General features: G+C 36.4%; 1 protein-coding gene across 10 annotated transcripts in view; it reads right to left on the bottom strand.

Annotated features, from left to right (window-relative positions):
- Positions 1-2,133: 2,133 nt before the first annotated feature.
- The window catches only part of MECOM (MDS1 and EVI1 complex locus), a 566,599-nt gene continuing 551,822 nt past the window's right edge, over positions 2,134-16,910 (bottom strand). For all 10 annotated transcript variants that reach the window (XM_086674675.1, XM_086674679.1, XM_086674676.1 and 7 more), the window contains 5 exons: positions 14,563-14,732; positions 12,305-12,449; positions 8,572-8,808; positions 7,555-7,738; positions 2,134-3,711 (listed from right to left, as the gene is read on the bottom strand). In XM_086674675.1, the coding sequence (XP_086530801.1) occupies positions 3,577-3,711; positions 7,555-7,738; positions 8,572-8,808; positions 12,305-12,449; positions 14,563-14,732 (871 nt within the window). In that variant the 3' untranslated portion in view covers positions 2,134-3,576. The remainder of the gene's footprint in view (positions 3,712-7,554; positions 7,739-8,571; positions 8,809-12,304; positions 12,450-14,562; positions 14,733-16,910) is intronic.

The following is a 16,910-nucleotide window of genomic DNA, read 5'->3' on the forward strand; positions in this document are numbered from 1 at the left end:
TGTGCCTACTGTTTAAATGTGCTTTCTTAACTGTCCTTAAATTTTTTGAGAGCTCTCAACAATTGTACTGAATAGCTCGTATCTTCAAAGGGCTAAGCTTTATTTTTCAAAGATACGTATTTGTTCAGGAACTATCTATTAATATTTTTTTTGTAGAAGATGTCCATGTCTACTTCTGTAAAGTCTAGAGTAGATTTCTGTTACATTCTAAAACTTTTCTCTTAGTATAATGTTTGTGTATGTGTGTCTGTAGATTCATATGTGTATACACATATATACATAGACACATGCATATATTGTGTTTCCTCAATTCCTACCATGAAATTTATAAATGCCTTGCAGGTGTCAAAGTTTTAGCAAAGATTTCCAAAACTGTATTTTGATTTTTGACAGTCACAGAAACCCAATGCAGCAGCAGCAGAAGCAAGTGTTATTACCCTGGTTTCATAGATGAGGTTTCGAGAGGTATGTGACCTGCCCGAGACCTCAAAGCCAGTGAAGCAGTGGACCCCGACCTCAAACCCAGGCCTTCAGTTTCCAAATCCAATATTGTCTCCACCATATCTCACCAGCCCCCACAGGGGCACGTGGTGCAGGACTGGAGGCGAAATAAATGGAGACAACAGCAGAAATATAAGGCTTGAAAGCCTTTTTGGAATTTGGAGCCACTACGTATTAGCAAACAACTGAAATGTCATGCTCAAAGCCTAACAAAAATTTAGTAGCGTTGAGAATATTCAAATTGGTTCAGAATTTATAGGTATATTCTTTAGAACAAAGGAAAATGCACAGCATGTTCCAGATCTGTGCTTTTCTTATGTCCCAAGTACTAGATCCTTCTTTTCCTTTTTTTACAGACCAGATTTATAGCTTAAGTAGATTTCCTGAATGCTTTTTCGTATACATACTTTATATTTAAAAAATTAACATTTATACCCTATATATCTAATTCCTATGCTACTGACATTTAGAAAAGAATGTGATTCTCTTTGTATATGGCATTGTGGCTAAGAATGCGTAAATGAATGAAGAAATTAGTCTGTATCTATTTCCATGTGTCATACTTATTCTTCAAGCCTTGTTAAAACCTCTGCAGTGAGCCAAAAATGAAATTTCCATATTTTAAAACAATTGGCATTATATTTAAGGAGCAAGACCAATTCATAATTGTTTCCCCCACTGGAGAATTTATCATATGGATATACCACTCTTCACATCCCAACCATATATGTACACATATGAACACACAAAAACCATTTTGTGCATGGAAATTAAAATACCATTGCTTACATTAGTGAAATGCAGGAAACCTAAATTTTCAACAAAATTGAAATGGTTGAAGAAATTATAGTATATCGAACTTGATGGACTATGGGGCAACTGTTTATTATTTTGAACTTGTAACAATACGTATTGACTTTTTTTTTTTTTGCCACAGTAAAGAAAGAACATTATGCCTACACTCTCACTATAACTATAAAAAATGATATTTTGCATGCAAAGACTTAAAAGAAACATGGAAAAGTTAAAAGGTTTTTTTTTTTTTTCCATCTTGTGAATTAGTTAACAGTGTTTGTGTAATTAAAAACAAAATTTTAATTTTGAGCCTGAATGGCTCAGTCAGTTAAGCGTCTGACTTCGGCTCAGGTCATGATCTCACAGTCCTTGAGTTGGAGCCCCTCAACGGGCTCTGTGCTGACAGCTCAGAGCCTGGAGCCTGCTTCGGATACTGTGTCTCCTATTCTCTCTCTGCCCCTCCCCCACTCTGTGTGTGTGTGTGTGTGTGTGTGTGTGTGTGTCTCAAATAAAAATAAACTTAAAAAAATTAAAAAAAATAACAAAAATAAAATGGGTGCTGTGGACATGTAGTAAAACCAGGACCGTGTGGTGTCGCACATGAGCCCTGACTTTGCTCCACAAAGAGAAAGTTCGGAAGAATGAGTCAGCGATATCCCAATTCATGGTGGGTCAAGGTCTATTCCTACATCATCTCGAAACAATACACACATGCTCTACACTCCATGTATCTACCAGGGCATCAAGTCCCCAGATATCTTATCTTTAAATCATTCGATCCCTAGAGAAACTACAATTGCACAAGGAGGGAAAATATCACACAGTGGGAAAAATAACCATTTTTGTAAGTCTTTATTTTTTAGTTGCTCCTCCCATAGTAATGCACTGAAAGGCATAACAGTTTATATTGTACAAAGCATTTGAAGAAAGTACCTCAACTTGCCGATTATTTCAAAATGAGATTACAAACAAACAAACAAACAAAAAAAAAACAAATCTGGTTCTTCAATAAAGGGCAAAATAACTGAATACAGTCTGTTATTTACTTCTCTCTTTTAACATAAGGTCTGGAACACTTCATTTTACAAATAGGATTAACATGAACATAACATCGCACAAGCTTGCAGACGACCAGCATAAAATATGGGGTACAGTTTTTAATTAGAAGAATCATGCTTTCATGAAAGAAATTATAATCATTTATACAATTGAATCGATTTCAGTATTACAAAAACTAAGTTGCATCTATTCGTATTTAGCTCATTAAGAAGGAAAACAAAACAACGTCAAAAAAGGAATGTTAAGAAAAGCCAAACACCATTTGGCACTCCCACACACAGGTAGAGTCACCTTGGTCCTTGAAATGCAGAAAGGGGTGTGCCTCAGACGTCAGAAAGTAGTGGCTGACTGGAACAGTGCTGTTGTAATCAACAAACAATAGTTTGCCAACAAATAAATACATGGTACACGCAACACACACAAAATTAAACATTAAAAAACAGTGACATGATTGTCTAAAATTAAGATGTTATTACAAGGATTTGGCAAACATTTTATTAGTGTAGTGGTACAGCGGTACTGGTGATGAACAGGTTACTTCACTGACTGAACCTTTATGAGCGCTGAACATCCATAGTTTACAATATACACATACCCTTTTTCCCTAGTTTTAAACAATGTACTTAAGAAGGCAAACGTTAATGGGGAACAAGTACTCCCTGTTATCAGTTTCTATAATTATCAAGTGTGCATTTTATCCAACTACTTCTGTCTTCAAAGGGTTAAATTACATAAAACTTTAACAAAGAAAAAAATTAAATCTGTCATTGAAAGCAACTGTTCCCAATCATGTGTCAGGTGATCTTGTACAAAAAAGAATTCAGTTTCTATGGAGTGTTCATTCGTGCCAATGCCGCCATCCCCACAGCCCTCACACCCACCCACAGCCCAGGGCAGGGCAGACGAAGACGCCTTCTGCCCAGCAAGTTGCTCATTCTCACTGAATCACGTTAAGTCGCATTGACCTTCCAGAAGTCAGCAGCTGCCTTTGCTGTGCAAAACAAAATATCGAGAATAAATAGTTTCTTTTTTTTTCTTTCTTTCTTTTCCTTTCTTTTTCTTTCTTTCTTTTTTTAAGCATTCAGTTTAAGGTCACCAGACTTTAAATGAGTGACCCTTCAGGTTTCTAAGGCATTCTGCTCAGCAGTCTTTTAAATAGTCCTAGATGAAAGAGCCATGCTACTGTTGGACTTGGTCCCACTCTGGTCGACCTTGGTAATGTCATACGTGGCTTATGGACTGGATGGCACTGGATTCCGCAGCAGCCCTTGCCATACTGTGCCACACGTTGGAAGAACTGTGGGATGTAGAATGGAGGGACTCCTTGTCGGACAATGACAACATCATAGCATATGCCTGGGGTGAAGAGGAGAGACTTGGTAAGTGGCATTGGAAAACATCACTTTCAGTTTGAAGAATATTGCTGGTGAGTGTTAGCAGAAAAAGGGACCCGGAGTAGGAGCACCCCTCATGGTATGTTTGGAAAAGTGTGGGGCGGTTTGTTCCTGTAATGATGTGGTGTTACTGCTGGCCTTCAGTGCCCAGAGGCCACAAAAGTATCTGCTCTCCAGGACAAAAAAAGTGAATTATCCTGCCTAAAATGTCAACAACGCCTCCACTGAGAAACATGGGTCATCCCCCTGCCCAACCATAGATACGGTCATCCATCCACTCTTCATGCCCATGTTCAACGCACCAAAAATATTATTGTGTGTCTATGACCGAAACCACAAATATGAGCAGCGCATAGACCTGCCTTGACAGCACTGAGGTCTAGTAGAAGACACAGTCCTACCAACTCCTGCATTTTATAACTGAGAGCACTGAGATGACATGACTCGCCCCAAATCACTCAACTGGACCAGTCACTCAACTGAAGGAGGCATAACTACAATGGATTTCTGCCCAACTTTTAATCCAGTCCTTTGTCTGCTTTCCCTCCATGTTTGATATATTCAAAGCCGACACCCAAAGACCTTGAAAGCTAAGGTGGATCAAGCCAGCCCTACCACAACCTAAAACAAAACACAAGACCCAACAACATTCTAACCAACTGGTACTCCAGTGTCTACCGAGCATAAGGTGCATGGCAGTGTTCTGTGAAGAAGTGCTCTTTCTTCCTCATTATCATGTCAGTTCTAAATAACTGTTCAGAGAATCCCCCATTTGCTGCCAAGTAAAATATTCAAATGAAATGTTTGGTCTTGACTTGTGAGTGAACTTTTCACTGTTGATTTGCTATTGTTGGTCTCATCCATTGCTAAACTGGCTTGTCAAAATGCTGCTGAAGTGGAATCATTAATGTCCTGCCAAAGACATTCCACTGTCTGTAAACAAAGACAAAATGCCTCTGTTGTTAAGCAGAATTTCATCTCTGAGAGTCATGCTGAGACATGTGGCCAGTCTGTGGTTTCTTCCGTAATCATGGCAATCAGTTAGAAAATCTGCCCTCATAGGCTGATTCTCATTTGCTGGGTCATTGCTCTAAATGTACACATTTGACTTCTATGTATGCAATTTGCCTTCTAGACCTCTACAAAATCTCAACAGATATATAAGGAATATTTCCTAAGCATCTACTCTGTGCCAGGCACTGTGCTAGGTCCTAGGGAATCAATGATAAAAAATATATAGTCCTTGTCCTTAGAAGTGTTTAAAATATGAGTGAAGTGAGCATTGAACTTTATTTTTATAATATACCCACTTTTAGAGATCAACATAGAGAATACTCTGAAACGGTTTTAACAAAACTCATTCTAATATTTGGAAAAATGAAAGGGAACATACAGAAAATTTTGGACTTCTGGCTTCTAACCTGCCTCTCTTCAAATAGCTGTATGACCTTGGGCAAGTTGCTTAGCCTTTCAAGGTCACTTTCTTCATATCAAATGGGGATAATAATAATAAAAACTTGCCTCCAGGGGCTGCGAAGGAATTACAAGCACTACAGAACATAGAGTGCCTGAAATAAATAGTACCTATTATTATGAAATTAATCTTTAGGATAGGGTTTTTCAAAGAGGATTCTATGCAGAATGCAGCCACTGTCGTATTGGTCAACTCTCTTGGATTCAATCACTATCAAAATCACAGAGTAAATATATGAATGTTTTGAGTAAGTCATCTATCTCTATTCAGATTCTAGAAAATAATAAATATAGAATACTGTCTTTTATATAGAATATAGAATAAATATTGCCTTTTGGTAATCAAAGGAAATAAACTTTTTCATGCACAAAGATCAGTGCCCTGCACATACCTGCTAGTTAATAACAACAGAATGAATGAATAAAAAGTTTCATGAAATAATGTTAGTATGCAAAAGGGACTGACCCTTTTTAAACTGATATATATGACATGATCAAGTAATACAAAATTTATGAGTTAGGATTGCAAAACACTAATATATCTTGTGATGGTAAGTCTTAGTCCAATTGGGCAGGGACTTTATGTCAAAATGCTGGTACCAAAATATATCACCTCTTTTATCTCTAGATTCTCTGACCCTTCTGTTTTCAACCATTTCTGACTATTTCAGGAATTTTTAGGTATTGTGTCTTACAATTATACGTATTTTACGTGGAATAATTAAAAGAAATTTAAAAACAGAAAAGAGGGGCGCCTGGGTGGCGCAGTCGGTTAAGCGTCCGACTTCAGCCAGGTCACGATCTCGCGGTCCGTGAGTTCGAGCCCCGCGTCAGGCTCTGGGCTGATGGCTCGGAGCCTGGAGCCTGTTTCCGATTCTGTGTCTCCCTCTCTCTCTGCCCCTCCCCTGTTCATGCTCTGTCTCTCTCTGTCCCAAAAATAAATAAACGTTGAAAAAAAAAATTAAAAAAAAAACCAAACAACAGAAAAGAAAGCCTGGATCCCCCAGTATCTCTCTGATCAATTAGGAAGGAAGAATGGGATATCAAGTGTTTAAAAAAAATGCTAGCTACCTCTAATGGTTATCTGTAGGTAAAAATTAGATGTCTACTATGGCTGGTTTACTTCTAATGTTATAAATTAAAAAATATTTTTTTTATCTCCACTTAATCATAGAGCAGGAAGAGATCTTAGATACCTCCTCGATTCACCCACTTTCCAATGAGGAAGTGGTACCTGCAGTCATGAAGTGATGTTCTCAAGTTCACATAGCCAGCAACTCCAGTGCTGAGGTGAGGTGTTTTCATTGCCAACTCAAAAAGAACACGCTATCTTAGATTTTTGCCTAATTGACTAATATTTAAAAATTTATATCATCCCACAAGCACAGTGCTTTTCCCAACCTTAGTTGAGATATGACCACATTTGCTGCTAAGACCAGCCCAAACATCTCAGCTAAATAGGAAATCATTTCCAAACGTACAAGCCAATAGGGTCACATGGTTTGACACGTCAGGTTTTGATACCTCCAAAATGGGCTCGAGATCAGTTAGGCCAAAATAACCAACAAATGTGGTAGGAACAGGAAATTTCTTTTCTTTCTTTCTTTCTTTCTTTCTTTCTTTCTTTCTTTCTTTTTTAATTGACCTAAATGAAATGAACAACCTGGTTGAGTGTGGATGTCAGGCAGAAAATACTGACTTCCTTTATTTTGTGATTAAATAATGAAGGCTATTTTAATTGGTATTTATGCATCCTTAAATGGATTTATTTTAGTTACCACAGTCCTGATTCACTCAATAAAAATTAATAGGCTTTATTTCCAAATCTGCCAGTAAGTTGCTGCAGACTTTTGGCAACTCATTTAATCTCTGATCCTTAGTCTACTCTTAAATGCTATAATTAGATAACTTGTTAATTAACTACACATAGTAATGGACCAAAAAAAAATTGAAGGCAGGATTCACTTTCCAGAAGTCTGAAAATATAATTAGGTTGACAAAAACTACAGATTCAAGCCAATTAGAAAACAATTCTGAGGTAATATATAAACAGGTGCAAACATTATGAACTATCTATACAGAAGTAAGGGAACTGCCAAGTAAAAGAAAAATCACCATAGGACAAGATTTGCCACCGAAGTCTCTGTGTAGAGTGCAGCCATGTTAATTGGTTAACCATTTTGGATTTGGTCATTGAGGCAAGATGTGAACATTTTGAGTAAAGCCTCTGAACCTGTTCAGATTCTAGAATATTGCAAAGAGAGAAACTAGCTGCCTTTTGGCATCAAAGGCACAATGTCACCATGATGCTGTACTACACGAAAATATGTACCTGTGACTTAGACTTTCTGTGTAACGGCTGTTTAAGTTCCTCCGGCACATGGGAAGCACTAAAAGAAGACAGCTCAGCTTCAGTATATTGATTATCTTCCATTTTCCTCATTTTGAGGCTATCTGTGAAGTGCCTTATATGATCTAGAGCAGAAAGTCCAGTTTTATATTCTTCCTCTTTATACCTAAAATGAACCAATGGGAAAGCAAAGAGGGTTTTTTTTTCTGTTTCCGTTTGTTATCCAACCAAATCACTTTTCATCTGAATCTATACAGCTGTCAAACTTCATATTATATTTGCAGTATAAAGAAGCATGCATCCGTTATCAGGTTCTTCAAAGTGTTTACAAATATTGTACCTTAAAAACATATTTGTTTCAAGATTTTTCATAACTAAAGCACGTGTGTATAAGAGGTAAAGAGTTAAAGTCAATGATGTGAAATCAGCAGTGCAGTGGAGACACAATTTATAGGCTTATAATTTCCACTTAAAATAAAGCCAGTTATGATAATATTTAGTCAGCTCCCACTACCCAGACGAAAATATAATATTCCTAAAAATTTAACTATTCGGTTAATTTTTTTTCCACTGAAAAACCTACCTGTATAGAACACATATATATCAAATTAGGTGAAATGTATCTCAATCATAGTTGACTTATAACACACCGGATTTTTGAATGAATTAGATAATGTTGATATCTCCATTTTACTTGGTGTTTTACAGGTAGGGTCTAAATAAATGACTGGGTACTCGTTTAATTTTCATTTATACATCTATCTCAGGTTAGAGTTTCCCAAACAGCAATGTATTTGTAGTCTTGTGGATTATGTTGATGGCCACCTTATTTTCATCTAATCAAAATGAATACAACAAACATGCCTTGTTAACTCAGCTTTGCTCTTATGATTCATTACTCATAAACTGCTAGCACCTGAAATGTTGTCCTCATGGAAAAACAAAGCGGAAGGAATTGCTGCCATATATGCATCTGCTCTTGCTTATTTACTAACTCACCTCACTGGAGACGTTTTGCAACTCATCTCCAGGGCACTGGCTTCTTCATACTCATCCTCAGGATTTCCTTCATGTAAATTGCTTGTCACGGGTTCTTTTCCTGTTTTTCCAGTAATATCATTGTCTTCGTCCTCCTCATCTAACAACACCTCGTCTTCTACTTCTTCGTCATCCAGTAAATCTGAATTTTGACTGGTCACCAAAGCTTTCTCATCCTTAAAATGACTGCCGTTCATTCTTTCAAAAGCATAAAAAAAAGCAACGGGTTCAATTATTGGTTTCCTTTTTAAATGTGCAGCTAGCTTTCTTATCATGTCTTCCTAACTGTTTAGATTTCCAACACTTCCACAAGAAATTTTTATTGTTTATGCTTTATGGCAACCATGGGAAAATAATGTAATTTGCAAATGAGAAAATGAAGAAAAAAATAATTGGGTGATTATTCAGAGGATAAAGGAGCTTGTGGCAGAGCTGGAAAAACAATCTCAGATTCTTATTCCTTATCAGAGTGTTCCTGATAAATGATACTGTTATATATAATATAAAAAGCATACCAATGTTTGTTCTACAAAATGTCATCTAATTACCATAGAAGTGCCCACCAATTAAAATAATAGGTTTCTGGAAAATTCAGATCCCTGCAAAATAATGACCAATGCTTCAACATACATGCCTAAAATGAATATAAGGGTTCAAAGAAAATGCTAAGATAGCTGCCAGGAACCAACCGGTATTTGTTATTTCTAGGTGATATTTGTGGTACATGCCACTTAGACATCCTGCTCAAACTTGGAAATGATTGAGAGCTCACTTATTTGTACTGTTTTCAAATTATCCTTGAAGGTCTGAATGTAAAAAGTTCCTTGTTTCCCAGAAGAACTTTGGGGTAGGAAATTATCTAAAAATGTAATTATGCAAATATCTTTTGAAGCTTACTTAGTATGCATGTCTAATATGATACGAAAGAATAATATTATCTTTTAAAAGTCATTTGTAATACTTTAGTTTGTGGTTGCAAGGACTGTATTATGTGATTCAAAAGTTTAATTATAAAAAAGAGTTTAATTACATAGAAGTCCCAGTTGAATACATTTGAGAGCATTTATAAAACGAAGACAAACTTCTCAGGCTTTAAAATAAACATGAAGAATGTAAAAATTGAATTTAAGTTTCACTGTAATATTTACAAGGCAAAATTAGGGGTGCCTGGACTGAGTCAGTTAAGCAACGGACTTTGGCTCAGGTCATGATCTCAGGGTTTGTGAGTTCGAGCCCTGCGTTGGGCTCTGTGCTGACAGTTCAGAGCCTGGAGCCTGCTTCAGATTCCATGTCTCCCCCTCTCTCTGCCCCTCCCCCACTCACGCTCTGTCTCTTTCTTTCAAAAATAAATAAACATTAAAAAAAAATAAAATATAAATAAAAGTCAAACTTAACTTGGTTTCAAATTGATTACAGATGCTTTGAACTACAGAATATCTCTTCCTAACCTCCTCTTTTTAAAGATATATGACCAGGGAAGTTAAAACACTTCCCCAAATTCAGAAAGTTTGTTGAAATTTAAGTTATTGCTACAGAAATGTATGATTTTCACACTTAATGGAACGATTTTTCAGATCATGGGAGATTAGGTATCAGCAATGTATCCATCACATTCCCACGTAACAAAAAGGAGTATAATTTAATATTTAGATTTTCCAGGGTAAATAAATAAACAAAACAATGTTGGGTGTGACAGATATACATAGTAAAAATCTTAAAAACAGTCATATTACCATTGCTAACCTTTTTATACAGCCAATCTCTTAACCTCTTTTATCAAAGAATGATGAAAACATGTTTTGCACAGACATAAATTATTAGTTTCCAGACATACTGCCAACTTGCTTGCTTGAATGGATTGAAACTGTTATTTTTTAAAAATGAAAGAAAAAGTAAAAGAACCAAAGAATGCATGGATGAAAACCAAAAGTAACAAAGCCAACATGATTAAAAAAAACTATTTGTTAATTATGCTTTCAAATGTGGCAATTTATGGGGGATAAATGATTCATCAAAAGTAGCCCCGATAGGAGTGGAGGGGGGTTAAATGACTCAATCTTCTTACTTCTGTGCTGTTTGGACATGTTGAAACCAGATGTCGTAGCTCTATGCAGGCTCACAAATTTCCAAGTAAGGGCTAGAAAGTCTGAAAAGGCATCTCAGAACCCAAATGGTGGTTTCTGTTCAACATTTCTTTTTGTATCGTGTATATTTCATTATCAAAATGTAATTTGGTAACTCTCTTACCTACTTGTTCTTACTACTTTGTATTTCTGATCATCTGCCTCCTCTCCCTCCTTCCCTCCTCTCTCTCTCATACTCTCTGTCTCTCTTTTACACACACACACACACACACACACACACACACACACACAAATGGGCAAGCAGAGGGAAAGATATGTCCAACTGCACAAAGTCATAGCTCTCATCAGACTTCTTAGAAGCTGGGAAGGGTCATGTAATAGATCTTCTCTCCTTTTTCCATACACATGCTTTATACAAGTTGAAGAACAGAATTGGTCATATAATTTTGTTATCTTGGGAAATGATGTTTGTTTGAAGCTTACCTTAATGTAAAAACTACCTAAAATAATTATTTGACTCTTAACAGCATCAAAAAATAGAGGACACAAACAATAATACTTGTTGGATGAAAAGTAATAGAACTTCATTAACTAATTCCATGTGACGTTAAAATTGACTATGTAACATCCTAATCTAATAGGCTACTGGATAGTTATGTTCAGAAAAATCTAGCTCTCAATATCAGATACTTAACTATAACTTACAGAAAAGAAAAATTAAATCCTGGAGTTTTGGTAAAATAATGTTTCATTAACATCACATAAAATGTAAACACTAGATAAATGTTAATTATTATTATCAGCAGCATTAAAATTCTTCTTTTTGAATTAAGCCATACACACTTGACATTGATGATAACAAGAGGTAGCCAGGGCACCAGGTCACTGAAAACAAGGATGATCACACCCAGTGAAACAAACATACCGAAATTAAATGAATATTCATTCACCTGGGGGCATACAGGTAGTGAGAGAATCTTATCAAGAAGTCTCAACTTATTTCTATGTAAAAGCTATTTACATTATATTCAATGGGTGTTTTATATATAGATATGTACACATGTATACACACACACAAATGTATATACAGATATATATATATTACACATACTGATAGATACATATACATATATACACACTGATAGATATACTCACATATTATCTGTAATATACATATGATATATAATAGTAACCACTACTGAATCAACTGAATCCCTGTGGTGGCCTTCCCTTCTGCTTGGCAAGTTTTGGTAAAATATTCTAATTAGTTATCAAGAGAAGCAGGGCAGAATAGTGGTAAAAGCATGGGCTCTGGAACCAGAGAGCCCAGGCTGAGTCCCAGTTATGAATTACTTATGTGGCCTCTGGCAAGTTATCTCACCTTCAATATCTTCATTCTTTCACTGATAAAATTCCATAGTAATGGTTGCTACCTCATTGGGTTACCATGATAATTAAATTCATACATGTAAAATGATTAAAAGAGCATTTAGTATTTAACCTGCATTAATAAATGCCAGCCATCGGTGGTGCTCACCAAAGTGAGCACAGCAAATCTATTTGGAACGTATTGATTTTATAGAGTTTAAAAAGGAAAAGCCCCGCTTTACCTCTCCTCTGTGTTCCTGGGAGACTGGCTGCTGTGGTTGCTGTTCCCAATGAAATTGCGAATTTCTGTGAAGTAAGCATCTTCTTTGTCATCAAGAATCGCGCCTGTACTTTCCAGTTCGGAATGAGGCGACGATGTGGCCGTACCTGAGGGGAGAGAGCCTTTTGTCAAAAAGACTATTATCAACATGGCAACTTATTTTGAACCTTGTTTCTTCTTCATCTGATCAGTGTTTCCTAAAACAGGTTCTTTTGAATATTAATAATGGTAACATTAGGAGGCCAAAGTCTTCCCCAGTTACCACATACATGCCCATGAAAGTCCCCTGGAGAATATTTTGAACCACTGAAATCATGAGGTACAGTCTCCCAAAGGTGCTTCTCCCACAGTTTCCTCTCATTCCCACCGTGACATGAGAACATTGACATTCATATTATGAGGAAACAGGGTGAGGCAAATTATAAAGAGGCCTTAAATAGATTCTGCCCGAAGAAACTGTATACTCAGTCCTGGTTGCAATCAATATGTATTTATTGCTCCTGTGTTAAAGTACGTTACCAAAGAAAGACTGAAAACATGCTAAAAACTCTATATTCTGATTTAGTGGATGAAGCAGTGAGTAAAACTTGACACGCCAGCCCAGAGACTGAGGTGATACAGCATTAAGGGGACAATAAGGGATCTGCTGTATGTAGGATGATCTTCAGCTTCCTTACCTATAAAATTAGAATCACAATACCTTAACAAAGGATGGTTGTAAGGTTTTTATCAACTTACACATTTATGAACACCTTATATGTGGCCCAATTTCTACCAACATTTGCTTCATGCTGTTTAAATTTTTTTTTTTTTCAACGTTTATTTATTTTTTTGGGACAGAGAGAGACAGAGCATGAACGGGGGAGGGGCAGAGAGAGAGGGAGACACAGAATCGGAAATAGGCTCCAGGCTCTGAGCCATCAGCCCAGAGCCTGACGCGGGGCTCGAACTCACAGGCCGCGAGATCGTGACCTGGCTGAAGTCGGACGCTTAACCGACTGCGCCACCCAGGCGCCCCCGCTTCATGCTGTTTAGCTTTCGCACAAGATATCTACAACCCAGTAGTTCACCATAATAGTCTACACATTCACGATAAGAGGTGAGACCATCTCTCAGTTGAATAAAGTTAGAATCTGGGCCCGCAAATAAATATTGAACTTGGACATGTTACATTTTTAACTCATTTGGTTATTTTCTAAAATACTTTTGATGAGAAAATTATGGGCGTATTCTGGAAGGGTGCATGTGGTTGGAAAGTGCCACCAGTTTTCTACACTGAATTAGACTTTTGTCTCTAAAAATCCAGTATCTTTAGACCACAATCATTTGACTTTTGGCTTAGAGGAAAGCACACAGCATATAGTTCTATGTAGTAGCCACCAAATATCGTAAGCAATGTGCCTGTACCGGGAAGGAAGGATTAATCATAAAACAATTTTCTTAGGTAAAGATTACTACTTTGAACAACTTCAACTTCTTTGTTTTTAAAATCTTTTCTTCTGAACCCCATGCTTGCTCCTTTCCTTGCCCCAAGTAATTTTCCTGATTCTCTAGAAACTATCATTTTCCCTGGCAAGTCTGAGTTAAGGGAAGGCTAATTTTTTGATACTTTTAACTTAATTCTACATCAGAATTTGTAACCCAAACTGCACACCACTATCATTTGCTATGGGTTACTCTGATCATGTTAACAATCTTTTACCATTAATCCCTACAAAGTTACTCTAGGGATATTCTCTGAACTGTAGAACTCCTACAAAAGCAGCCACTGTTTCTCAGTTAATACTCAGAGCATGGTATTCTGGGATGCCACTTTGGAAATCCTGCCATGCCTGGAGTCCGCATTCTGTACAACAGGTGGAAAACTGCTCCCTGCAATTTAGGAAATCTTGATTCATTCATCTCCTATGAGATTGGGTCACGGTTCTCTTTGTTTGCAATTAACGATTGAGACGAACCCAGAATAAAAAAACCAGTCCAAAAAAGACCCCAAGTTACAGATAATTCAACAATCACATCATTCACATCATTCTATAATCTCAAGGGAAATATGTTGCAAATTTTAGGATCTGGTTCGGGTGTCAAAGTGGAAGGAGAGAAGAAAGATCACAATTATCTCTCTTTTTTTAAAGTATAGTGGACATACAATATTATTCACAATTATCTTTTAAAATGAGGAAATTAAGCCATCCTCTCCTCATAGCACAATTGATTACCTACCCGACATGTTCCCATTCTCATGTTTCTTTAGGTGTCTGTCTAAGTTGGTTTGTTGACCAAAACACCTATCACATAAGTGACACTTAAAGGGCTTCTCCTTATTGTGGATGTTACGAACATGCCTTTGCAAGTTGGAAGAGATGCTAAATGATCTGTCACAGTATTTGCATCTGAAAAATAAACACAGAGAAAATATTCACAACTAAATCGAAAGGTATTTCTCAAGACTAGAAAGCCAGATATCCAACGTTACCACCCATAAAACATTTTAGAGAAAAGGCACAGGCAAGAATCCTATTCACAGAGTCAAGATTTCAATTCCCATAGATTTTGATTCCTTTAAAGATTTTCATGACTTTATGAAAAACCATAAAAACAATAATAAAATATTGGTGATTTGATTGCTCCAAAATGGATTAGGGTCATCAGTTTTCATATTTTAGATAAACCTCATGAAATTAAGGACATTAAGAAACAGTAGCATTATTTTATCTTCTGCTTAGAACAATACAAATAAATCCTTCCTAAACAAACATGAAACAATTCACGTAGTCTTCAAATAAAATACAAAAAGCATTCTTAAATTCAAAATTGCAGAGTCTGGTTAAATAGTTTCTTAGTAAATTCACTTTTTAAATGGATAATCCTAAAGGAATTTCCATTATATTCTCGAAAAGAGCAGCAACCCTTCCAAAGTTTTAAAACTGAGGCAATGTGAATAGCTTGTTCTGATACTAAAGACACTGATTTTCATAATCTGCAGCAATGACAAACCCACAGAGCCTTTACTCTAATAGACTTCAATCCGTTAAAAAAAGAAAATAAGAGTGGCACTAAATTCTCCTTTTGGAACAAAACAAAGGTCTTCATTAATCTCCGTTCTTCCTATTGCCCCCAGTTTTCCATTTCTATTTTTCTGAAAGAGTCTGTGGCATTTCTGAACCAGGTCAGTTTTCCAAGAAAGCACTTACTATTAGTTGGCTAATTGTTTTTGCCTTCCATGGGATTAAAAAAAAAAAATCATAAATTATTTTGAAGTTCTCTTTTAATCTAAATAAAAATGTAATGCCTCCCCCTCCCCACCCTCAACCCCCTAGCTCTTATGGATAAAGAAGAAAAGCGGCAATTTATGGGGTATTCTCCTTTGGCATTTTAAAGTAAATATTGCATGATTTGTTTGTGTGGGGTTTTGTGGGTGTGTGTGTTGCTTGGGGGAAAAAATTAGCTTTCTCCAGATGACTTCTAAGTGAAAATTTCTAACTTAGCAGCCAGAAAATCTTTAACTTATTCTTCCATATGCGAAGGGCCCTTGTTCTCCCACTTCTAAATGTAGACTCAGTGGTTCGAGTGCTCTACATCAGAAATCACCCCATTCCACTCGAAGTGTTTGGGTTTCCTCGGCTGTCTCTACGTGAGATGCCAGAAGTCTAGTCAGTTCAGTGAGGAAAATAAATCTGTTAAACTAGTTACTTTGGCATAGTATCAATAAACCAGCTCAACGACTGATTTAATTTTCCCCCTTAAACGCCCTGGCATGATGAGGTTCCCCAACTTTCTTCACTTATAATATTAATTTAAAAGTGTGTGAAACCCCACATTCAGTGTAGTTATAATATTTTAGCCTCTGCTTTTGAATATATATATATATATATATATATATATATATACACACACATATATATATATATATATATATATATATATATATATATGAGTCATGGGCTTCTCTGTAATAACTCTGTTGACTCCCAAAGCCCACTACAATGAGAATAATGATACAATAAGCACAACTGTGTTGTACCAAACAGAATAACCTAGAAAACACCGCTAGAGAAAACTTATACTCCCATCAAATGCTCTAAAATTTTTTCACTCAAAACATTTTCTTCATACATCATGAGTTGGACAGATTTTGTCTTTGACATGCTTCCAACTTTCTGCTCGTATGCAAAGGGGCTTTTCCAAATCTAATACACATCACCCATTCTAATATAAATAAAATCAGCCAATAAGAAAATTTTACACAGTAATCATCTGTTACTTTGTATTTTTCCTCTGCTAACGTCCTAGCCAAAGGTTTGAGTGCTCCTGACTAAAAAATCATTCCATTCTGCTCCAATAAATTAGTAGGTGGTTAAGAGTCTAAGTTTCAAAAATTCCTAAAATGAATACATAACGCAGTCATGAACAATACACAATTCAGAATTTGGATGTAAACATGGGGATCATGGGAGCCTTTGAGATCACGGTGTAAGATAAAAACTCTGACATGGGAGCTCCATGACTGGGTTTTAATTCTGGATCTTTGAGTACCAGACTTTACAGAAGGCAGTTAACATCTATGCATC

The sequence above is a fragment of the Puma concolor genome, chromosome C2 (assembly GCF_028749965.1).
Source record: "Puma concolor isolate L17-30 chromosome C2, mPumCon1.1.hap2, whole genome shotgun sequence".
Lineage (NCBI taxonomy): Eukaryota > Metazoa > Chordata > Mammalia > Carnivora > Felidae > Puma > Puma concolor.